General features: G+C 52.7%; 9 protein-coding genes across 12 annotated transcripts; 4 read left to right on the top strand and 5 right to left on the bottom strand.

Moving 5' to 3' along the window:
• Positions 1–40: 40 nt before the first annotated feature.
• On the top strand, positions 41–2,038 carry LOC9651360 (polypyrimidine tract-binding protein homolog 3). 3 transcript variants are annotated; one of them, XM_024665834.1, is made up of 11 exons: positions 41–186; positions 249–320; positions 372–448; positions 500–554; positions 605–734; positions 783–900; positions 953–994; positions 1,056–1,144; positions 1,217–1,269; positions 1,344–1,487; positions 1,544–2,038. In XM_024665834.1, exons 1-11 carry the CDS (start codon positions 61–63, stop codon positions 1,940–1,942), a joined length of 1,305 nt encoding a protein of 434 aa, XP_024521602.1. In that variant the 5' UTR covers positions 41–60; the 3' UTR covers positions 1,943–2,038. The 3 variants fall into 3 exon arrangements, with proteins under 3 accessions (XP_024521602.1, XP_024521601.1, XP_024521600.1); XM_024665833.1 differs by having other exon boundaries at positions 953–1,144; XM_024665832.1 differs by having other exon boundaries at positions 953–1,269.
• A 956-nt stretch (positions 2,039–2,994) lies between these two features.
• LOC9650700 lies at positions 2,995–4,638 on the top strand. Its single transcript, XM_002992124.2, has 6 exons — positions 2,995–3,176; positions 3,265–3,419; positions 3,488–3,597; positions 3,654–3,773; positions 4,133–4,310; positions 4,383–4,638. The coding sequence occupies exons 1-6, from the start codon at positions 3,083–3,085 to the stop codon at positions 4,521–4,523; spliced, it is 798 nt and encodes a 265-aa protein (XP_002992170.1). The 5' UTR covers positions 2,995–3,082; the 3' UTR covers positions 4,524–4,638.
• Positions 4,639–4,658: 20 nt separating this feature from the next.
• Positions 4,659–7,572, bottom strand: LOC112343053 (putative E3 ubiquitin-protein ligase XBAT34). The gene is made up of 10 exons (XM_024665875.1): positions 6,366–7,572; positions 6,198–6,305; positions 6,007–6,121; positions 5,861–5,941; positions 5,722–5,810; positions 5,585–5,658; positions 5,452–5,530; positions 5,285–5,393; positions 5,143–5,228; positions 4,659–5,087 (listed from the first exon to the last, which is right to left on the bottom strand). Exons 1-10 carry the CDS (start codon positions 7,104–7,106, stop codon positions 4,716–4,718), a joined length of 1,854 nt encoding a protein of 617 aa, XP_024521643.1. The 5' UTR covers positions 7,107–7,572; the 3' UTR covers positions 4,659–4,715.
• Positions 7,573–7,656: 84 nt separating this feature from the next.
• Positions 7,657–11,755, bottom strand: LOC9650699 (calmodulin-binding transcription activator 1). Its single transcript, XM_024665874.1, has 13 exons — positions 11,623–11,755; positions 11,438–11,569; positions 11,254–11,369; positions 11,106–11,194; positions 11,003–11,048; positions 10,584–10,938; positions 10,148–10,524; positions 10,010–10,093; positions 9,559–9,954; positions 8,901–9,511; positions 8,252–8,840; positions 7,905–8,192; positions 7,657–7,840 (listed from the first exon to the last, which is right to left on the bottom strand). The coding sequence occupies exons 1-13, from the start codon at positions 11,660–11,662 to the stop codon at positions 7,799–7,801; spliced, it is 3,165 nt and encodes a 1,054-aa protein (XP_024521642.1). The 5' UTR covers positions 11,663–11,755; the 3' UTR covers positions 7,657–7,798.
• Positions 11,756–11,825: 70 nt separating this feature from the next.
• LOC9650698 (nudix hydrolase 15, mitochondrial) lies at positions 11,826–12,818 on the bottom strand. 2 transcript variants are annotated; one of them, XM_002992083.2, is made up of 4 exons: positions 12,550–12,813; positions 12,343–12,485; positions 12,161–12,280; positions 11,826–12,078 (listed from the first exon to the last, which is right to left on the bottom strand). In XM_002992083.2, exons 1-4 carry the CDS (start codon positions 12,755–12,757, stop codon positions 11,845–11,847), a joined length of 705 nt encoding a protein of 234 aa, XP_002992129.1. In that variant the 5' UTR covers positions 12,758–12,813; the 3' UTR covers positions 11,826–11,844. The 2 variants fall into 2 exon arrangements, with proteins under 2 accessions (XP_002992129.1, XP_024521645.1); XM_024665877.1 differs by having other exon boundaries at positions 11,832–12,078; positions 12,161–12,269; positions 12,550–12,818.
• Positions 12,819–12,864: 46 nt separating this feature from the next.
• LOC9651359 (pentatricopeptide repeat-containing protein At4g02750) lies at positions 12,865–14,610 on the bottom strand. The gene has a single exon (XM_024665861.1). The coding sequence runs from the start codon at positions 14,608–14,610 to the stop codon at positions 12,865–12,867; it is 1,746 nt and encodes a 581-aa protein (XP_024521629.1).
• Positions 14,611–14,718: 108 nt separating this feature from the next.
• LOC9650697 (caltractin) lies at positions 14,719–15,545 on the top strand. Its single transcript, XM_002992123.2, has 6 exons — positions 14,719–14,855; positions 14,911–14,947; positions 14,996–15,023; positions 15,071–15,223; positions 15,275–15,377; positions 15,427–15,545. Exons 1-6 carry the CDS (start codon positions 14,759–14,761, stop codon positions 15,492–15,494), a joined length of 486 nt encoding a protein of 161 aa, XP_002992169.2. The 5' UTR covers positions 14,719–14,758; the 3' UTR covers positions 15,495–15,545.
• On the bottom strand, positions 15,486–17,312 carry LOC9651358 (phosphoglycolate phosphatase 1B, chloroplastic). The gene is made up of 11 exons (XM_002992081.2): positions 17,071–17,312; positions 16,889–16,999; positions 16,756–16,823; positions 16,617–16,709; positions 16,491–16,562; positions 16,363–16,434; positions 16,173–16,285; positions 16,023–16,120; positions 15,868–15,967; positions 15,710–15,813; positions 15,486–15,652 (listed from the first exon to the last, which is right to left on the bottom strand). Exons 1-11 carry the CDS (start codon positions 17,219–17,221, stop codon positions 15,546–15,548), a joined length of 1,089 nt encoding a protein of 362 aa, XP_002992127.1. The 5' UTR covers positions 17,222–17,312; the 3' UTR covers positions 15,486–15,545.
• Positions 17,313–17,324: 12 nt separating this feature from the next.
• Positions 17,325–19,318, top strand: LOC9651357 (protease Do-like 1, chloroplastic). Its single transcript, XM_024665876.1, has 8 exons — positions 17,325–17,800; positions 17,866–17,988; positions 18,043–18,214; positions 18,301–18,338; positions 18,396–18,594; positions 18,650–18,802; positions 18,850–18,984; positions 19,050–19,318. The coding sequence occupies exons 1-8, from the start codon at positions 17,355–17,357 to the stop codon at positions 19,116–19,118; spliced, it is 1,335 nt and encodes a 444-aa protein (XP_024521644.1). The 5' UTR covers positions 17,325–17,354; the 3' UTR covers positions 19,119–19,318.
• Positions 19,319–19,643: the final 325 nt, after the last annotated feature.

Here is a 19,643-nt window from a genome sequence, read left to right as displayed (position 1 = left end):
CCCTAATCGATAAACCCTAAACCACAGCAAAAGGTATGTTTTAAAGGCTTTAAAGGGGGAATGCTTCGTCCCAGGCGCTGCTACCATCGCTTTGCTTGCGGCGCGTATCCTCGCGAGCCCGAGCTCCCAAATCCTTCCCCCTGCAAGGTGCTCCATCTCCGCAACCTGGCGCAGGATGTGGCCGAGGTGAGTAGAAGAGATCGATCGGATTGTCGCAAGAAGAAGAATCGTTTGTTTTTCCTACCTAGGACGATCTTGTGGAGCTTGTTCGCCCATTTGGAAGAGTCAGCGGCATTGTTCTCTTGAGGACATGGAATCAAGTAAGCGAGTGAGAGCTTCTTTCTTGCTCACTGTTTCTCTCGCTGTGAAAGGCTTTTGTTCAAATGCAAGATATCGCCAAGGCCTTTCTAGTCATCCGGCACTTTGCATCGCGCCAGGCAACCGTAAGGTGGGAGTGCTCGCATTCTCCTTTTCGCTCGTAACTGAGATCTCTTCTCAGGGGGAGGGACGTTTCCATTCAGTTCTCTGCTCGTAAAGAGCTCTATCCGGCCGAGGTAGTCGACCACTTTGCTTTCTTTTTCTTGCTAAAGAGTGCCAAGCTCAGGAAACATGCAGCGCAATCCTTCTAGTGACGATGCTAGACTCGGTATGTCACGTTACCGTGGATGCCCTCCATCAGACCTTCAAGAGTTTCGGGCCCATCGAGAAGATTGCCATCTTTCCTCAGTCAACTGGTAGGCCTGCCTCGTTTCATAGCGGCTTTTCATGTCTTTCTTCCACAGTGCTTGCGCAGGCACTCATCCAGTACGCTTCTCCACGAGATGCTCGTGAAGCCAAGCATCGTCTCCACAAAAGCAAGATCTTGAACGGGTCGTGCACTATGGAAATCCAATACTCAAGGTGAGTTTGTACCTTTCTAGTCACTCGCACTTACACTTTCTCCCGTTTCCAGGACCGACGAAGTTCGTGTGGCATGCAATAACGATCTTTCCAGGTACTACGTTCCGGTTTTCTTTTCTCCCAGTCATGTATATCTGGTGGTTCTTTTCTGGCAGAGACTTCACAAACAGTTCTTTGCCAAGTGCAAGGTTTCCGTCCATTCTCGGCGCAGGAAACGTTCACCTGATGAAACCCGGTGTCCGATGTCGGTACAGAGTTTGATACGTTTTTGTCTTGCTGTGCTACAAGCCAGGGAATTCCGGGCTGTTGCCTTCAGGTCCAACAACGAACCAGCGCTGCGTGCTGCTCCTCTCGAATCTAAACACGCGGGTATGAGATCGTCTCAGCGGTCCTTTAACTACGTTGGACTGAACAGCTTGAATGCCGTGGCTTGTGGCTTGCAGATGATAAACGAGCACAAGCTGTACAACCTCTTCTCGGTCTACGGAAATGTCCTGCGAATCAAAGGCTCCTTTGTGAAACCAGAGCTCGCACTGGTACAGATGAGCGACGGCTTCCAAGCGGACCTTGCGATGGCCTGCCTCAAGGTATCAAGAGCTGTCGAGTTTAGCTTGTGCTTGTCACTGCTGAAGCGTGGTTGCAGGGAGTTTCACTGTTTGGAAAGAAAATGGAGATCACTCTATCAGATCACTCATGCTTGCGGCACCCTCACACGCATTTCTACAGCTGGGGGACTGGGAACCGGTTCCTGTACGCGTATGCCAAGAAGTGCTGCCCCCCGACCAAGGTGATCCACGCCTCCAACCTGGTGCCGGACATCCAAGAGGTGGACGTGGTGAGGCACTTCGCGGAGCATGGTGTGATCGTCAAGGTGGAGGTGTCGCAGGCGAGGGAGGGGAGGAAGCGGAGGGAAGCTCTGGTGGAATTCACCAGCGTCGAGAGTGCGACCGAGGCCATCGCTTGCAAGCAGTGGAGCTCCTTGAGAGGCGCCAGGGCGCGCCTTGTCTACTGGAGGTTCCATGCTTTCAGCCCCGGATTTTAACTTCGGGCATTTGATATAGTCTCTTTTTATGAAAATACCAACATACGTGTAGGTGATCTGTAAATGGAAAATTTGTGAAATAGGATCTAGTTTCAATCCTGTAAGTTTCCAAATCTGATGACATAATAAATTGATTCCGCTACAATAAATTTCAGGTATCAAATGTCTCAGAAAGTTATTATATCTGCTCATATCATATCCTTTACTATAATTTTTCAATTCAAGAACCCTTGTGCCCACGTAATGTTAACAAATATTTAAAGACATATCATATCCTTTACTATCTTCCAAGAACCCTAACCTTTAAACCCTTGTGCAGAACATTACTAATGGATATTTTGCCATGTGGCCAACTGTATAATAAGTTTTTCCAAGAATGTGGTGAGAGTACTATAATTCCCAACAAATATTTAAAGATCTTATGGGCCCCTCAGTCAAACACATATGTAATTCTCAATTAGAAGTCTCCCACACCAGAATTTTTTAACTTGCAAGATCCAATTAAGTTTGCAATTGCTACTTATCTCTTTATTAGAACTGAGACCAAAAGGCATTATACTATGTAGATTCCACTACATTATGCCCAATTGGGAATTTAGAAAAGTTGCAAAAGATGTAAGCAAAATTGTTAAGGATGCTTTATTACTAATGGCTGACTGTGAGATATAGTTAAAATCAAGGCTTTCCAAAAACACTCTAAAGCTCATTAAAAATTGAGTGCAATTTCATTAATACTCACAATCTTTTCATCACTTACTAAAAAACACTTTTAAACATTATTAATCTTTTATTTTTGCCCTCATTTATATAACTAACTCTCTTTGCCAATTTCTCTACATCTCTACTATTTTCTAATGCAGATTTTCCAAAAGGAATATCGGTGCATTTCACACGCCTCGAACAAAACACAACTTCGGAGGTTCGGCCTTAATAAAGGATTAAGGTTTTAATAGTTAACCATGGTGAAGGTTGCATCTATGCCGTTGGATATGGACGGCCAGGATGTGCTCCCGGCTGTGGAAATATCTTGCTAGCCCAATCTCTTGTTTGGCTTGCTATCCTGGGTGGGGCGAGAGAACGAGCGGCGAGGGTTTACACTAGGGTTTAACGGGCGGGGCGGGGGAGAGAGATCGCTCCGCCATGTCCAGCAGCCAGATGGTATCTCCGCCCCGCGAGGAGGATTTCAACAATGAGCTGGAGGAGGGCGAGGAGGAGAAGATGGACATGTCTCTGGGTAAATTTTCGCTGCTCTGGCACTGGCATTTGCATTGGCATTCTCTGGCGCTGATGGATGAAATGCGTGCTCTTTCTTCCCTGTGTAGATGAGATCATCAAGCTCAACCGCGACACCATGATGCACAGCCCCGTGAGAAGCAACGGTTCACACCGCAGCAGCGAGCGCCCTCCGCCGCCGCGGCGAGACGCCCGAGAGGCAATTCGTCGCTCCGCGGCCTCTCGCTCCGCCGCAATCCGCCAGGCATGGAAAAAAAAAGGAAGCTTTTGTGCAAGTATGGATGTGACTTGGGCGTTGTTTCTCTCCTCCAGGGAAGGATTCCCGAGCGAAGGAGCGAGACTTTCTACTCTGGATCTCGGCCGTATCACGCACCCATCAAGAGCCGTGGTGGCGGCGGGGGCGGCGGCGGCGGTGGCAACAGGTAGTCTGTATGGTTTTGGAGCGGAGGTGGCTAAAGACTTGGTTGGCTTGCCACAGGAACGAGATGTTTAAGCGGAGTGGCTTCCCCCGGAAGCACTTGGCTCCCGGCGATAGAGTGGATATCTACGAGGGAGCCGCCGGGAAGCTCAAGATCTCGGTGGTGAATGAGAACAGCAAGTGAGTCTTGGATGGTGCATTACCACTTTTTTTTCTCCTCTCTTGCCTGGACTGCTGCTACTGGTGGCTGCTGTGTGGGTTGGATCCTGAAAATGGCAAGAGCCTCTGGCAAGAACAGCAATGCGGGTGGTCGACAGAATGGTGGACCGCCCGCCCGCTCGCTCGAACGACTTTGGTCTTTGGTGGCTGCTCTGGAATGGCTGTCAAGCCAAGGCGCTGGTTCTTTCGATTCAAGCGATCGTCGTCGGTGTATAGTAGTATGCTGGCTGGCTGGCTGGATATGGATGATGGATGGAATGCTCTCTCTACTCTCTCGGTATCTCTCTGATCTTTTGATGACGGTTTCGTGTTTTTGCCAGGCCAGCACCAACGCAAAGGCCACCTCCTCCAGGGCGTGGGGGAGGCGGCGGCGGCGGCGGCGGTGCGAGAATGAACTGGGACAATGAGTTTCGATTTCGTGACGATCTGGGGGACGACTTTGAAGACTACGACCGTCCAATGCAGGTCCAGCTGAGGATGCCATATGGATCCAACAAGGTATGGATATGCATAGCTTCTCGGCTTTCTTTTTTCTCGTGGTGAAAGATGTTGGTTTGTTCGTGGCCACAGTTGGATGACTACTCCGATGTGCCCAAGAGGCACCGCACTCTCGACTCCTTGTTTGCGAGCATCAAAGAGCAGCGCGAGTTTGGACGCGTTCAGAACTTTGGCTCCGGAAGATTCCGTGCGCAGTCTTTCAGGAAGCGGTGAGCTACACCTCGTACAACAGAGCCTTCACTCCTATAAGATCAGCCAACTTATTATCGTCTGTCTCTCCATTTCATGTTTGTCACGCCTGTACATAATATCACCACCTATTGCTCAATGCTTGGATCCCAAGAAATATACACGAAAACTTCCAGAAGGTTTTTATTCTTATTTCCCAAAGAATGAACGAGCTACTTATCCCAGGTGGCCGCGTCCCGGAGCTCGGCAGAGTGGACACGAACCATTCTTGAGCTTGGCCAAGCATGAGCGCGACGAACAGACGTGTGCGCACGTCCTCGGCGTCGCTGCTGCTGCTGCTGCTGCCTGCTTGCAAATCACACACTGCCTGTGCTCGTCCGTCCTCAGTGACTCTTCTGGAAATATCACGTTCTTCCTGGAGCTTGGAACCTTCTCCGACCGGGAGCGAGTCACCGAAGGCGAAGGGCGTGGCCCAACGTCGTCCATCTTCCGGCGTGTTGATGGAGGAGGAATGGATCCGGCGTGAGAAACTAGAGTCTCGGACCTTGTTCGGGCTAGCCTCTCGCCTTTGGAGGCCTGCTTCTTGCACTACAGTCGTACGAGTTTAGACGATGGGTGTGTCACTCTAGAACTAGTTGCTCACCTGTGGAATTCCCTTGCAAGCTTTGTAGAATTCCGACAGCTGTTGCTTGTCTCCGTGCTCCTGGGAGTAGAACTTGAACTTCGTCTCTGCCAGAGATGGATGAACCAGCATATAATTGCTAGCTTAAAAGACGAAGGCTTACTTGTGACTTTGTCCGTTATGATCATTGAGGGATCTGATAGAAAGTAGTCTGGCTCCTCAAACTCGCTAGTAACACTTCCAAGAAGGATGACTGACTCTGGCATTGGAACCTGCTGACACAGACTCGCGTAAGGAAAAGAATAAACGGAAAACCATCTTGTGTTTCACCTTGCGAGAATTATAAACAACGAGTTCGTGCCTCGGAACGCCATGGGAAGTTACTTCAGATGGTAAAACCACCGCCCAGCTGCAAAGGAGCACAACGTTTTAACAAATCATCTTTGGCTCGGGCCCAGCTTACATTCTTTTCATGATCTGAGAGCCTGCATTGTCTGTAACTTGTCGCAATATCCCCCTGAAGAGAGAAATCCAGTCCTTGGGAAAACACAAAATTGAAATGAGAAACGTGAAACAACAAGAGTGCGGGTTTTCGTGTACCTCTATCACGCGTACCACAGAAGCATGGCCTCGTATCCTTGCCATATCTAGAGCTGTTTGACCATCATCATTCACAGCCAATGCAGAAGCTGCAAAATAGTGCTGTTACAGATGTCTAGAGAACAGCTACCATACATACCACCACGAGAAAGAAGCAGCGCTACTATCTGGTCGTGACCCCTTTTGGCAGCATGATGCAACGGATATCCGGCATGTAAACCTTGAGGATTCAAGCAAACGGCAATGAGTTTTCTAACTCCCGAACAAAACGCTGAATACATTTACCGGATCGATATGCGTGGACGTTTGCACCCAAGCTGATAAGAAGACGTGCCATTTGGAGCAAGGTTCCATCGAGGCAAGACACGATGAGCGGTGTCATCCCGTTTTTGTCGGTTGACTGCAAGGAAAAGAAAAAACAAACCACTTGAATATTAAAACACAAGGACTCGAGGAAAAAGAAAACCTGAAGCAACCTCTAGTGGAACAACTCTTGCACTGTGCAGCGCCCTCACTCTTGCTTCATCCTTGTTCTTGACAGCGTAAAAGAGTTCCTCCACCGGATGTTGAATTGGTAAAGGATCCTGCATGCCAATCCTTGGTAATTGTTGGAAAAGAAAGAGAAAAGGAAAGATTTTACGTACCACTTGTTGGTGCTGCACCTTTTCTTCTTCTTGTGCTCTTTGTTCTTGTTGTAGTTGTTGTTGAAGCTCCTCGAAGTTCTTCCTGCCCTCGTTCTCCAAACATTTCTCGTCCTTTTCACTCGAGTCTTCGACGACGCTCGAGCTTGATAGCTGCTGCTCACTACTGCTGCTCCCTCTTATTCTCCTCTGGCTCAATCCCCGCTTGTAAGCAGCCGCTCTGGCTCCACAAGCCTGGCGCTCGCTTGTGTCATCTACGTCGACATCGAAGTAGCCATCTATGTTGTCCGAGCTCTCCCCAGAGGAGCCGACGCTAGAGGAGGCCCGTGAAGAGGCCCGGCCGCTAGTAGCAGTAGTCCTACACGACGCTGGAACCCCGCGTTGCTCCGTGCTCGACAAAGACCCCGAGATGGCACTGGTGGATTCTCGGCTGGTACTGGACGCCTCTTCCTGGAGCTCCTCGTCATGATCTCTCAGAGTGAGCTTGGCCAAGTCGGCGTCACCAATCAAATCCACAAAGCTCCCCTTGGGCAATCGCGCCTTTTGCTGCTGCTTGAGAATGTTGAGCCCCCAGCCATCGCGCGGAGCAGCGTCCATGGCCGGCTTGTCTTGCAAGGATTTGCTTCCCTGCTCACTCCACTTGTCATCTTGAAATGGCGTTGGCGCTGGGCTGGCAGGCTGTGATCTCCACCGCCTCGCCGTGATCATCGTTTCCTGGTGGAATTTCCCATCCTTGGAGATCATAATCCCTGCCGGTGCCGGCCGGCAAGAACTTACTTGGAATTCACAGTGGCTGCTCCATCAGATTCTTGTTGCCTGCCGGATCCATGCCAATTCCTTTCGGATCCTCCTCCCTCCTCTTCCAAGAAGACAAGACCAAGATCCACACACTCACACACTCTGGGGAAGAAATCTTGGCGCGCTTTCTAGTCGCCTAGCCTAGCGCCGCGAGGGAAATGGGGGTCAAGAAAGCCATGGATTCCCAGCTCCCAGCAGCGAGGGACGCTGCTCCCTCACAGCCATCGCAAAAAGAGGCATTGCCCAAAACAAATCTGTGGCTCCTCGGCGCCATGGGAGCAGCTAATACGTTAGCCCTAATCTTTCAAAGTGTTTTCACCCTCCCTTTTCTTTCTTTACCCCTGCCGTGGAATGTGACACAGCACCTGATGCCCGCTCCCGCTGGCGGTAAAAAAGGTGAAAAAACGACGTGGCACCTCGTGTGAGCATTTGGCTCGCTTTCTCACCTCTCTCTCTTTCTTTTTGGAAGTTGGAGTTAAAAGCTTTGCTCCAGTGCTTGTTGAAACCACCACATTGATTTGTCCAGAGACACACTGGTATGATCCAGGTCTTTTCCTTTGCTTCACTTGTTCTTTGTCCATTCTCCCTCAACAATCCAGAGCAAAGAATCTATTCGAACAATTCACATATTCCACCAGCTAGTCTATAACCATGACTTGATCTTCCAAAGTATCCTGATCCTGGCAGCCAAAACCACGTAAGTTTCAACTTGAGGCACTGTCTTAGAGAAGTAGAAAAGCTTACTTGCGATTGCGAGCCTTCGAGCATCCTGCGGTATTGATCGCGGCCTTGCTCGGAGCGCGCCATGGACTGGACGCGCGCCACGGCCTTGTCCAGCACAATCTCCTTCTGCTTCCGCCCCTCCCGGAGATAATCGTCGTCGTCGCTGCTCACGCCATTCGTGTTGTCCGGCCTGAATCCCCGCAGACCCACGCGTTTCCGCCTCCATCGCAGCACCGCCTTCTCGATCACGCTCACCACCCGCAGGATCTTCCGGAACTGCTTGCGAACTTGGTGGCCTCGGACATGCGCCTGCGTTTGAAAACAACGTTAGAACAAAAGTTGACGGACGGAGCAACATGCTACACTACCTGGATCCTGACTACGTGCCTCCTCAGCGCCAGGAAATCCTTGCGGCCTTTCCAGCCGCGGAACTTTCGCTGGATTTGCAACGCGGCCACCGACTGCATCCTGCCGTGATGATCACGGTGGCCCTGGCCCCTCCGAATCGTCTGTGCCATGGCATGGAGCTCGGTCGGCTGCATGCCCAAGTCATCAAGATTTTCCTCGCCGCCATCACCCCCGCTCCTCCTGCGGAAAGAGTCGAGGCGGTACGCCGAGTGTATGAGCGCGGCGGCCTTGGTTGCGTTCCTCACGGCCGAGAAGGACCTGAGCAGCGACTGGTGCTCCTCGTCCACGGGGCGTTTCATCTCCTGGACGGCGCTCTCGCCGGCCAGCGTCGCAGACATGCTGTTGATCTCGTTCAAGCTAGTGTCCGCGATGGTGAGCGACGAGAGGTGGCCAGTGAGCGCCTTCTCCGCCAGAAAGCCGGCTATTCCCTTGTGGCCAGCGGCCGAAGCCAAGTCCGAAGGGAGCTGACCGTTTGGATGCTTGGACGTGGGATCGGTCACAAGGCTTGGATTCGTGCCAGCTGCTATGAGCGCAACAACAGTTTCCTCCCTGCAGTTTAGCACGAAAGAGTGTAAGAAAGAGGACGACCAACTAGAAAAGGTGACAGACCTTCCAAATGCCGCAGCCCAGTGCAAAGCGGTCCAGCCGCGGACGTCCCGAAAGTTTGGAACGACACCAGCGTCCAGGATCGGTTTCAAGGCCCAGTCGTAGCCAAGTGCCGAGGCCATATGTACAAGGCCTTGGCCATGCTCGTCGAGGACGGAGGCACTGCGTTTGGAACCCAGCCACAACTCTAAGTCAAGCTTGAAGTAGGCCTGCAGCAGCATCTCCTTGACGCTCGTAGCACTCAGGCTGCGCGCTCTCACAGCGTCCTCCATCTGCTTCCACTCGACTGTAGCCTTTGGATCATCGCCCTCATGAGCCGAGAGTAACATCTTCGAGAATCTGAGTTGAAGCAGCGCTTCCCTGTCAAGCTGTCCACTTTGCTGCTCGGGGACGTCACGGATCTCAAACTCTCGCACCTCGCTGCATGCTAGCCGGTCGCTACATGTTATATAGAAGGGTATCCTTCTCCTTCCTGGGCCTCGCGGAGGGACTTTGCACCGGAGGACGCCCACGTCTATAAGGTCCGCCGGAACTTCAACGTCCCCAAACATGCAGCACCATTTCACGTCCAGCGGTTTGCTAACAGTTGGCAAGAACCTCCCGGAGACGAGAACCTGCGATTCAAAACTTAGAAGCGACATAAGTATATGTGAGACGAGACCTTGGTTTCTTCGTTGGAAGGAGCCCAGTCCGGAGAGAAGTCTGTAATGCTAAACCGTTGGACCTGGGCGATGGAGACACTCATGTCAAGCTGCATTTGCGTAGAGAGGTTGGAGGTTTCTTCTCTGTCATTATCATCGTCGATCCAAAGGGAGCCCGAGTCCCCAGGAGCGGGCGCGAGTAGCGCCCCTGGACTATCGTCACCCATCTCTTGCATCACCCATCGTCCGAAACTATCCAGTTTCTTGAGGTTGTCGGCCGGGCTCTCTTCCTGTTTGACGGGCTTTGAGTTTTTTACCGGTGCGCTCCCGGTGTCGAGCTCGTACTGCTGCGCCTGCCAAGGCTGATGAGCTTGCGGCTGCTGCTGCTGCTGCCAGGTATTTTGATATGCATTTGTCTACACATGAAGTCCTTGAGTAAAGCAGGCCAGCGAGAGAAGGAGAAGCTTTTACCTGTTGAGAAGCACGCCCCATATCCACAAGGACGTTTTGTGCTGGCGGAGGAGAGGGAACGCTCTCTCGCCAGCGTTGCTTTGTCTGCATGGACGTGTTAGAGATTACATGTAAGAAGTGACAATATAATACACTCACCGGAGAGATGCTTTGTGCTGTTTTCATGGCGTTCTCGGCTGTGGCAGCACGGAGCTGAGCCTCGAGAAGTGACTGTGGTTGACGACCCAGTCCCCGAGGAGAAAGAACATCCATGATCGCTTTGGGACTTAGACCCGCTCTAGGTGACGACTTGAACATACAATCCTCAAATTTCATGGGCGAGACTTGTCCCAGCAATGCATCCCTGGTAGCAGGGGTAGTACACTGCTCTAAAGTCTCTTTCCATGACACCTCTTGCACCTCTTGCTTGACCGGGCCATTGGTTGGATTTTCTCGATAGCTTCGCAGAACTTCATTCCATCCGCTCGTGTCCAAGCTCACGGCAGGAGTGAGCCCCTTCTGGCCGAGGAACTTGTCTGCACAGAGTTTTTCAAACGAGCTGTCTGTCAGAAAGCAACGTCCGCTCGAGTCATACCTGGACTGTCTAAGAGATCGTTAAGATCAATATCATCTCCCAACACACCACCACCTTGTCCGGACTGAAAAAAACCCCCCTGCTGCTGCGGCTGCTGCTGCTGCTGCTGCTGCTGCTGCTGCTGATAGACGGGATCTTGTTGAGTTTCCGACAGAAGCACAGACCAATCCTTTGACGAGAGTTGATGAAACAGGGATGGCTGCGGCTTGGAAACTTCTGGTGGAGGCAGCGGCGGGTCTATCTGTTCGACATCGTCACTTGAATCCACATCGTCGTGCTCCGAGGATACTGAGGGTGACATTGCGTGCGAGAAAGCTTCCGGATGCTCTGGAGGTCTGTATGAAGAAGCACGACCCTGGAAAAGGAAGAGAAGTCAAAGCTAGAAAAAGAAAGAAAGACACAAGCACCGCAACACTGACCTGGTGTACTTGAAGGTAGTGAACAAGAACAATGTGTTCGTAAGCACTGCAAGTCACAATACAAGTGAGAAAAAATTTTCCATCTCAAGTTCTTTTGGTATACCCTTCCAGCATCCAGTAGCTCCGGCGTTGAAAGTTTTGATCCTCTTCTCCATGGGCATAGTAACAATGCAGCACGTCAATGCTCCCAGACTGCATACAAGAGACCGCGATGGTGATGGCCTTGTTGTTTCTAGAAATAAAAATCAAACCTTGAGCCTCTCGTGAGCCTCGCGAACAGTCTTGCCGTCTTTCTTCTTCCTCCAGTTGTGTCCATCCTTCCGGAAGTACCTCAAAGCCTTGCGATCAAACAAGAACAAGGAGCCACCTAGTAGTAGTAGCCGCAAGTCACAAGTCAGTGCGACACAGGCAAGGAAGGAGCAAAGGATCACTCACTGGCGGGCCTGTTGGGCGGAACGGGGTTGAGATTGAAGCCGTAGCTCTGATAATGCCGAAGAATCTCGCACACTTCGGGTGGTTTGAGCCATCGCACGCAAGCTTCCTTGATGATCTGCCGGATGTCGAGGTCTGTTTGGTCACAGATCCTTGTTATCTCTTCGATCTTCAAATTCTCCACTCACCTTGCTGCGGCACTCCGCGGACTCTTCCACCAGTCGCCATCTCGGCCTTCTGGAACAGCGCGCCTCACACCGCCAAGGCATCCAAGAACCCTAATTCCTACCTCGGTGGGAAGAGACCACGGTCGAAGCTCCCGGGTAGCTTCCTGCCAGCCGCGAGTTTTGACTGGCCAGTTGACTGGACCGTTGACTAGTTTGGACCGATCTAAAACTTCTCGAAAATGTCTAGCTGGATTTCATGGCGATCTGTTTGACAAGGTAGCGATGGATCGATCTAAAGTCTGGACAGAACTCCTCGAATTCGGGAGGCCTTTGGAAGACGATGGACGCCGCGCGGATGAGGATGGCGGCGGTGAGCCCCCAGATGACGTACTTGTTGCCCTGGTACTCGAGCTCGAAGTAGTGTAGCATGTAGCTCCCTCCACACCGGTTGTGCTGCTCCGATCGATGCTTCTCGTCCTGTTTGTGTTCCAAGCGCTTTTAGTTTACACGATCGAGATGATAGACCAAGTCGAGATCGAGATCAGAGACAAGTACGTACCCGGAGGAACATTTCCAGCGGCGCATCGAACAGGGACTCCACCTCCGCTTGGTTGCAGCAAGGAACGAAGCTCTGTGCGTCGGGTAGGATGGCCACGACCGGGGTCACCCTGAGGAAATGCTGGACAGTGCTCACTCCAACTCAGTGGAATCAATCAAACCAAGCTTCAAAGAATGGAGTACCTTGGATAGAAAGGGCTCGAGCGAGGCAACAACTTGGATGGATGCCGGCTCCAAACCAATCTCCTCGTAAGCCTCTCGAACCGCGGTGGCTGCATCATTCGCGTCCGATTCGTCCCTCTTGCCACCGGGAAGTGCCACCTCTCCTGAAAGAGTGAAGCGTAGCATTCTAGCCCTCATGCATGCAATGGAGGTAGGCGCTACGCTTACCTGAATGGGTGGAGAGCGAGACCGCCCTCTTGGTCAGAATGACGCGGATCTCTCCGGCGGCCTCGAACAAACAGATGAGCACCGCCGCCCTCTTTGGAGCAATCTGGTCGTCGATCAACAGCTCCGCTGCCTTGTACAAGCGGAGCTGCTCGACCGCCCGGGTCAATGTGGCGCTACCCCACTCGCCATCCCTGGCGATGGAGACCATCCTCCCTCCTCTCACCAATTTGCCCTAGCTACAAGCTCACCTGTGCGTCCATCTTGCGTGAGTCGTCGGCCTACGTTGACCTGTCATTACCTGACTTGACTTGACCGTCATGACCAGGGTTGACTGAGGTTGGCGAGAAGCACGTAGGGGTAGGAGCGGCCGGGCTCGAGGTGGGTGATGGCCTCGGCGGCCCCGCGCGCAGATGCCATGACTTCAACTATAGGGGGAGCGTTGCGGCAGGCACTGAGGAACGACTTGAACGTGGCCGGATCCGGGTCGATTGGCATCTCGGCCATGATATGGTGCGCATCTCCCACGCGGCCAGCCCGCCCGAGCAAGTCCACCATGCACGACCAATGCTCCCGCGCTGCCGCCATCCCATGGTCGCTACACATTGTGGCGAACAGGAAGACACCCTCGACGACCAGCCCGGCATGGCTGCACGCCGACAGGATGCTTGTCATCACCATGTCGTCCAGCTGCTGGCCCGACAGCTGCATCTCCTGGAAGCTGGTCATGGCGGCATCGCCCAGCCCCGCGCTGGCCAGCACCGACGTCATCTCGGTCCATGCCACCACGTCCGGGTCGGGCATTGCGTCGAACAGCGCCTTCGCGCTGCCAACGTCCCCGGCAAGCGAGTAGGCGCGAAGCAGTGCGTTCCAGCCGATGGAGCTCCACACCGGCATCTTGGCCAGAATGTCCACGGCCGACGCGAGCCGGCCGCTGCCCGTGTACCCCGCCACCAGGCAGTTCCATGTCACGATGTCGGGTGCCGGGGAGGCGTCAAACAGCGCCTTGGCGGAGTCGAGGCGACCGTGGAGCGCGCGCACGGACACGGCGGTGTTCCATGTCATGACGCTCCACGCCGGCATTCTCCCCAACAGCGCGTCCGCTTCGTCGCAATGCCCGTTTCGAGCATACGCCGCGGCCATGGCGTTGAAGAGCACCAGGTCTTTGTGCGGGGCCTGCTCAAACACCCTCCACGCCTCGCCCGTCAAGCCCTGATCGCCGTAGCTCGCCACCATGGCCGTCCACGCCACCTTGTTCCACGCGGGCATCCGCTCGAAAGCGAGCCTGGCCTTGCCAACTTCCCCAGCTTGCGCATAGCCCTGCAGGAGAATGGTCCACGAGAACACGCTGGGCTGCGGTGTCGCATCAAACACAGCCTTGGCACGCTCCATTTGCTTGCTCTGGCAGTAGCCCATGGCCAGAGTGTTCCAGGAGATCTCGTCCACCGGACAGCAGCCAGCCGAGAAGACGTCCTCGGCGGCTTGGAGGTGGCCGGCCTGGGCGTAAGCGGAGATGATGAGGTTCGTGGAGATCGTATTGGGCTGTGGAATCGCATCAAACACGGACTTGGCATCCGACACATACCCGAGTTGGGCATACGCTCCGAGAAGGATGTTGAGGGAGACGACGCCGTGCTGCGGCATCTTGAGTAGGACGGAGCGAGCCTGGCTTGCCTGACCGACCTGCGCGAGCCCGGACATGAGAGTGTTCCAGCACACGAGATTCCGCTGCGGCATCCTGTCGAACAGGTTCTTGGCCTCGGCAACATGCCCATTCTGGGCATACGCCTGGGTGATGATGCTCCAAGAGAAGAGGTTGGGCTGGGTGATGGACTCAAACGCGCGACGTGCGTCCTCCACGCTGCCGCAGTTGCCATACATCTCGATGGTGAAGTTGGCCACCAAGCGGTTCCGGTTGTGGGCGGTGTTGAGGATGTGGGAGTGGAGGCGGCGAGCCTCGCTGAGGTCTTGGGCATCTCCACACTCCTTGATCAGTGCTACCAAAAGTTCTCTTTCCTCGATTAAACGCGCTGCTCCTCCTCCTCCTCCTCCCGCCCGGAGCATAAGATTCCCCACTCCTTTGATACCTCGCCTCGCGTGAGGACCACGCGCGCATAGTCTTCGGTGCTTTACCAAGTCACACTACCTACAGCTTGAAACATGGACTTTTCCAGATCATCATTGTAGCAATCTAGTCCTCATCGATCTGATCATGAGCAAGGAGCAGCAGCCATGGATGCAGGGGATCACGGACGAGCAGCGGAGCGAGCTTCGCGAGGCCTTCGACATGTTTGACACGGATTCATCAGGTTTTCTTCACATCTCTTAGTGGAATTCTTTTGATCGATGTATCTATCATCCCAGGAACGATTGATGCGAAGGAGCTCAGAGTCGCAATGAAGTAAGTCGATATCCTGTTTGGTTTTCCTTGATCCCTGGCATGATCTAGAGCACTGGGATTCGAAACAAGCGCACAGGTAACTTTCGATAACTTTCTAGAGCATAGAACTCAAAGCTGTGGCAGGAGATACGAGACATGATGGCGAGTGTAGACGTTGACCAGAGCGGCACCCTCGACTTCGAAGAGTTTGTGGAGATGATGACCAAGAAGATGGGAGAACGAGAGGCAAAGCAGGAGCTGGTCCGGGTATTTGCAATCCTGGATGAACAAGGCCGGGTGAGTGGAGTTGCGTTCTTCAACTTACACGCTGAATGGTTGCCTGGTCAGGGCATGCTGTCCTTCAGAGATTTGAGGCGCTTGGCCGTGGAGCTGGAGCTGCCATTCAGTGACAAAGAAGTAGAGGACATGATCCGCGTTGCAGACTCTGATGGTGCGTAACAAACGTTTTCGATTTCTTGTTGCTACACGAACTTGTCTAGGAGACGGGGAGGTGACGGAGGCAGACTTCGTGCGAATCATGTCTGTGGCATCGTCCAAATCTGTCTAAAATCGCTGTGAATGGATTATATTTCCATGCTTTTGCATGGCTCTCTGTGTCTTAGACCACAGGCTTCGCAAGCTTGAGCAAGTCGGAAAGCCCGTTCGCGTAATAGTCCGGCTGAATCGTGTTGTCCGGACTCTCCAAAGTTTTCAAGGTCGTCACACCTGAGAAAGACCAGCATGGAGATAAGCACTACATCAGTCAAGCGCACACGTAGTTACCCGACAAGACCAGAAGCGTCTTGCAGCCACCGTTTTGGCCGAACAAAATATCCGTGTCCAATCGATCTCCCACCATGCAAATCTGCGTTTTGGAGATGCCAAACCTGCACAAAGCAAGCCAGCCTTTTATGTGCTTCACTCAAAGTCTCACGTCTTACTTGTTGGACAGATAATCCATCATGAAAGTCGAAGGCTTTCCAACGACGAGCGGCTCCCTCTTGGTGGAGGCTTTGATGCAGCCAACCATGGCTCCACCTCCTAAGATTTGCGCACTTTAGTCACTCTATAGTTTAGCTCAACGAAAGTGCATTACCAGCCCACTCCTGTGCATCTGTCAGATGCGTAACAGCGTCGCAGTTTGTACCGATGAAGAGGCACCCCGGGTTCTCTCGAATGCACAGGGTGGCATACCTTCAAGGCAGCAAGTTAGAATCGCAAAGCGCATGCTGTTGTTGCCACTCACTGGATTTTGTAGTAGTTGATGTATCGATCGAATCCCACAACAACGGCACCAACGTCTTTGTCATGTTCCATTAGTTGCCCCGGTTCTAGATTGATCTTCCTATCAGCGTCTTCCTAATTCATCAAACAGAGGCTCCAATCTGTAAGGAAGATGGTACACAAGCGTTTTGATGGAAGAAAAAACCACTCACAGGGCCACCGATGAAGTTTATTCCTGCCTGCTCCATCTCCTTTTGTATTCCAACTTCACCGAGAATGTAGACCTGTGGAAAGCGGGGATAAGTGACAGCTCACGCAGATTTCTGAGAGAAACACACACCTTCTTGTTGGAAGGGAAGTTTATAGACTGCAAGTATGCGGCCGCGGCAAAAGACGAAGCAAAGATCTCCTCCTGCCACAATCTCCACAAAAATTACAAGAGCGCTCGGTGATCGAAAGCCTTTACCTCGTTCACGTTGAGCCCCAGCGTCTCAAACTTCTTCCCGTATTGTTTCCTCGACTTTGTAGAGTTGTTCGTGACGAAAACAAGGCGCTTTCCCTGCAAAGATGGTGTAAGATATAGGCAGAAGTTTGTCACAAAGCACCATTCTTCTGAGCATATCCAGGGTCTCGGGCACGCCCTCGATGAGCTTATCCCCTTTCCATATCACACCTGGAAGATCGATCACCGGTTGGTCTTACAGAACACTCGGAGAGAGCGAACGAGAGCACACTGACCATCACAATCGAAAATGAAAGTCTCGACGCTCTTGATGAGTTGTGCTGCGTCGTCGAGGTAAGGTGCCGCCTTGGCTGCTGCTGGCGCTGCTGCTACTGCTGCTGCTGGTGCTGCAAGAAGAATCTCTGCTATCAGCACAAACAAGAGGGAAACAAAGATCGCTCGCTCGCTCGCTTCCTACCAGTGCAATTCATGGCGGACGAGGATGACGACCCTAACCACCTTACACCGCATTGCTGCCCTTTCGTCCCAAGCATTCCACGGCGCCTGGGAGCCCATCTGGTAGCTCTGGAGCTCCACAGCCCATGGAGCTCTAGCACCCTCTTATCCATTCCCTCCAAGGTAGAGGCTAGTGTTTGCGTGGTTCCCTCTCCTCCTCCCCCTCCTCTCTCCTTGTTTATATAATCAATCACACAAGTTATACTTTATCTTCCTCCTCTCGCCAGTGATCACTACTAGTCCGCGATGGCGGCCAGTGCGCTGGGGGGTTTGATGCCGGCGCCGCCGCTGGCGCCAGTGCCGTGGGCATCTCCAACAAGGATTCTTCTGGTCAGACCAGGCGCTGCCGCCTCCTCCAGGCTGAGGTTTAGGGTTTTGGCCACGAGCACCAGGAATGCGAGCAGTTCCTCCGGGCTGGAGCGCTTCCTCAATGCGGTCACGAGCAAAGGATCGGTCCTGTGGCGATCGCTGGGAGGAGCAATTGGTGGCGACAACCACGACAAGGCCAAGTCGGGGCTGGCCATCTGCATTGCCTCGCTTGTGATTGCGCTGTCGGCGGTGGCGCCGCCGCTGGATGCCCACGCGTTTGTGACCGCTCCGCCCAGGAAGCTCCAGAGCGACGAGCTGGCCACGGTCCAGCTCTTCAAGCTCAACACTCCCTCCGTGGTCTACATCACCAATCTCGCCGCCAGGTTTGCTATAGCGCTTGTTTCACCTCCATCTCTCGTGATCACAGAGCTCATGCCTCACTTCACAGGCGCGATGCGTTCACGCTGGACGTGCTCGAAGTTCCACAAGGCTCGGGCTCCGGATTCGTGTGGGACAAGGAGGGCCACGTCGTGACCAACTTTCACGTCATCCGGGGGGCCTCGGATCTCCGGTACGCGATGTTGTTTAGCTCGGCTTGCTGATGCAGTGATCTTTCCACTGGCAGAGTCACTCTGGCCGACCAGAGCGTGTACGAGGCCGACGTCGTGGGATTCGACGAAGACAAGGACGTAGCAGTGTTACATATCGATGCTCCGCGGGACAGGCTGAAGCCGATACCCGTGGGGACGTCGTCCGATCTCCTGGTTGGCCAGAAGGTGTACGCCATCGGCAACCCTGTAAGTAGTTTCGAAATCCTTTTCCATCTTGCCGCTGGCCAGCTCCGCGAGTGACTGACGTAGCTAGGGGGGCATGGTGTCTCTAGTTCGGCTTGGATCATACGCTCACCACCGGAGTCATCAGGTATGCTACATGCTTTCCTCTAGAAGTGAAAGCGTTCTAAGTTTGATCCTCGAGTAGTGGCCTGAGGCGTGAGATCAGCTCCGCTGCGACGGGACGTCCGATACAAGATGTCATCCAGACAGATGCGGCGATCAATCCCGGTAACAGTGGAGGCCCGTTGCTCGACAGCTCGGGAGACTTGATTGGGATCAACACGGCTATCTATTCCCCGTCGGGCGCTTCGTCGGGAGTGGGATTCTCGATACCGGTTGATACGGTATGTGGTTTTTCACGCGTGACTGCGTTGCATGACCACCATTGTACGTGGCCAGGTGAGCGGCATTGTGGAGCAACTCATCAAGTATGGACGAGTGACAAGACCCGTGCTTGGCATCACTTTTGCACCCGAGCAATCTGTGGAGCAACTTGGCGTCAGCGGAGTGCTTGTGCTGGATGCCCCTCCCGGAGGACCTGCTGGCAAAGCGGTAACGCTTGAAATCGCTTATAAGTATCTTTTCCAACTTGGATGCAGGGGCTGAGGCCGACGAAACGAGACGGCTATGGTCGGCTTGTTCTTGGAGACATTATCACCTCGATAAACAACCAAAAGATCTCCAATGGAAGCGATCTGTACAGAGTTTTAGATCGATGCAAGGTTGGCGACAAGGTACATATCCTCTTCTTCCGGCTCCCTTTACACCGGTCTAACGATTCGATTTCATGTGTGTGCAGATAACCGTGGAAGTTTTGAGAGGAGAAGAGACGGTGAAAATCCCCATTACTTTGGAGCCTCGCGCGTGAAATATTTGTAGTATAATTGTGTATGACTGTTGTGACAAGGCGTAAACCTGGTTTGTGGCAGCTCTTACAGGGAGGATCATGCATGGGAAAACTCTGCAGAGGAGAGATACTGTCCATGGTGAGTCTAGGATGTAAGCACACTAATTTCTATTTGGGAAGCAAGTTTAAGCAATTAATAAGTGATGATTATGGTGAAGAAATTGTTTGGTAGCCTCAATATTTGGAGAGTGATTCCACTTAGAAATGTCTAGAATTCTCCATATCATTACAATATGTTTTAAAACAAAATATTTGTTAGTAGTGAAAATAAAACATCAAATCAAGTATTGGTTGACTCGAAACCATCTCAAAAGCGCTACATCAAGGCATTAGATGTGTGCTACAAGGATACTGGAAAAGGTGTGGATTGTGTTTCGTTAGCATGCTTCTTAAACATGGATGCAAGAAGACCATACATTGAGATAGAGAAACTCGCTCAAGAGCAACTATTGAGGATCTCATCATTGGATTCGCCACAATATCCAC

The sequence above is a fragment of the Selaginella moellendorffii genome, unplaced genomic scaffold, assembly GCF_000143415.4.
Source record: "Selaginella moellendorffii unplaced genomic scaffold, v1.0 SELMOscaffold_129, whole genome shotgun sequence".
Classification (NCBI taxonomy): domain Eukaryota; kingdom Viridiplantae; phylum Streptophyta; class Lycopodiopsida; order Selaginellales; family Selaginellaceae; genus Selaginella; species Selaginella moellendorffii.
The sequence above is the reverse complement of the archived record's forward strand: the minus strand, read 5'-3'. Positions and strand labels throughout refer to the sequence as shown.

Coding starts and splice junctions, on each gene's coding strand:
- LOC9650698 (XM_002992083.2), bottom strand. CDS start 12,757: ATGGTCTCCATCGCCAGGGATGGCGAGTGGGGTAGCGCCACATTGACC. Junction 12,281..12,342: donor TCGAGCCCTTTCTATCCAAG/GTACTCCATTCT, acceptor AGCACTGTCCAG/CATTTCCTCAGGGTGACCCC. Junction 12,079..12,160: donor CGCTGGAAATGTTCCTCCGG/GTACGTACTTGT, acceptor GAACACAAACAG/GACGAGAAGCATCGATCGGA.
- LOC112343053 (XM_024665875.1), bottom strand. CDS start 7,106: ATGATCTCCAAGGATGGGAAATTCCACCAGGAAACGATGATCACGGCG. Junction 6,122..6,197: donor CAAGAGTTGTTCCACTAGAG/GTTGCTTCAGGT, acceptor TTTTCCTTGCAG/TCAACCGACAAAAACGGGAT. Junction 5,531..5,584: donor TCTCAGATCATGAAAAGAAT/GTAAGCTGGGCC, acceptor GCTCCTTTGCAG/CTGGGCGGTGGTTTTACCAT.
- LOC9650699 (XM_024665874.1), bottom strand. CDS start 11,662: ATGGCGACTGGTGGAAGAGTCCGCGGAGTGCCGCAGCAAG. Junction 11,049..11,105: donor AGCTACTGGATGCTGGAAGG/GTATACCAAAAG, acceptor TGTGACTTGCAG/TGCTTACGAACACATTGTTC. Junction 10,525..10,583: donor CGATCTCTTAGACAGTCCAG/GTATGACTCGAG, acceptor AACTCTGTGCAG/ACAAGTTCCTCGGCCAGAAG.
- LOC9650697 (XM_002992123.2), top strand. CDS start 14,759: ATGAGCAAGGAGCAGCAGCCATGGATGCAGGGGATCACGGACGAGCAG. Junction 15,224..15,274: donor TCCTGGATGAACAAGGCCGG/GTGAGTGGAGTT, acceptor TTGCCTGGTCAG/GGCATGCTGTCCTTCAGAGA. Junction 15,378..15,426: donor CCGCGTTGCAGACTCTGATG/GTGCGTAACAAA, acceptor GAACTTGTCTAG/GAGACGGGGAGGTGACGGAG.
- LOC9651360 (XM_024665832.1), top strand. CDS start 61: ATGCTTCGTCCCAGGCGCTGCTACCATCGCTTTGCTTGCGGCGCGTAT. Junction 901..952: donor ATGGAAATCCAATACTCAAG/GTGAGTTTGTAC, acceptor TCCCGTTTCCAG/GACCGACGAAGTTCGTGTGG. Junction 1,270..1,343: donor TCTCGAATCTAAACACGCGG/GTATGAGATCGT, acceptor TGTGGCTTGCAG/ATGATAAACGAGCACAAGCT.
- LOC9651357 (XM_024665876.1), top strand. CDS start 17,355: ATGGCGGCCAGTGCGCTGGGGGGTTTGATGCCGGCGCCGCCGCTGGCG. Junction 17,801..17,865: donor ATCACCAATCTCGCCGCCAG/GTTTGCTATAGC, acceptor CTCACTTCACAG/GCGCGATGCGTTCACGCTGG. Junction 18,595..18,649: donor TCTCGATACCGGTTGATACG/GTATGTGGTTTT, acceptor GTACGTGGCCAG/GTGAGCGGCATTGTGGAGCA.
- LOC9651358 (XM_002992081.2), bottom strand. CDS start 17,221: ATGGATAAGAGGGTGCTAGAGCTCCATGGGCTGTGGAGCTCCAGAGCT. Junction 16,710..16,755: donor TGGATATGCTCAGAAGAATG/GTGCTTTGTGAC, acceptor CCATCTTTGCAG/GGAAAGCGCCTTGTTTTCGT. Junction 15,814..15,867: donor ATGGATTATCTGTCCAACAA/GTAAGACGTGAG, acceptor TGCTTTGTGCAG/GTTTGGCATCTCCAAAACGC.
- LOC9651359 (XM_024665861.1), bottom strand. CDS start 14,610: ATGCTCCGGGCGGGAGGAGGAGGAGGAGGAGCAGCGCGTTTAATCGAG.
- LOC9650700 (XM_002992124.2), top strand. CDS start 3,083: ATGTCCAGCAGCCAGATGGTATCTCCGCCCCGCGAGGAGGATTTCAAC. Junction 3,420..3,487: donor GCTCCGCCGCAATCCGCCAG/GCATGGAAAAAA, acceptor TCTCTCCTCCAG/GGAAGGATTCCCGAGCGAAG. Junction 4,311..4,382: donor TGCCATATGGATCCAACAAG/GTATGGATATGC, acceptor TCGTGGCCACAG/TTGGATGACTACTCCGATGT.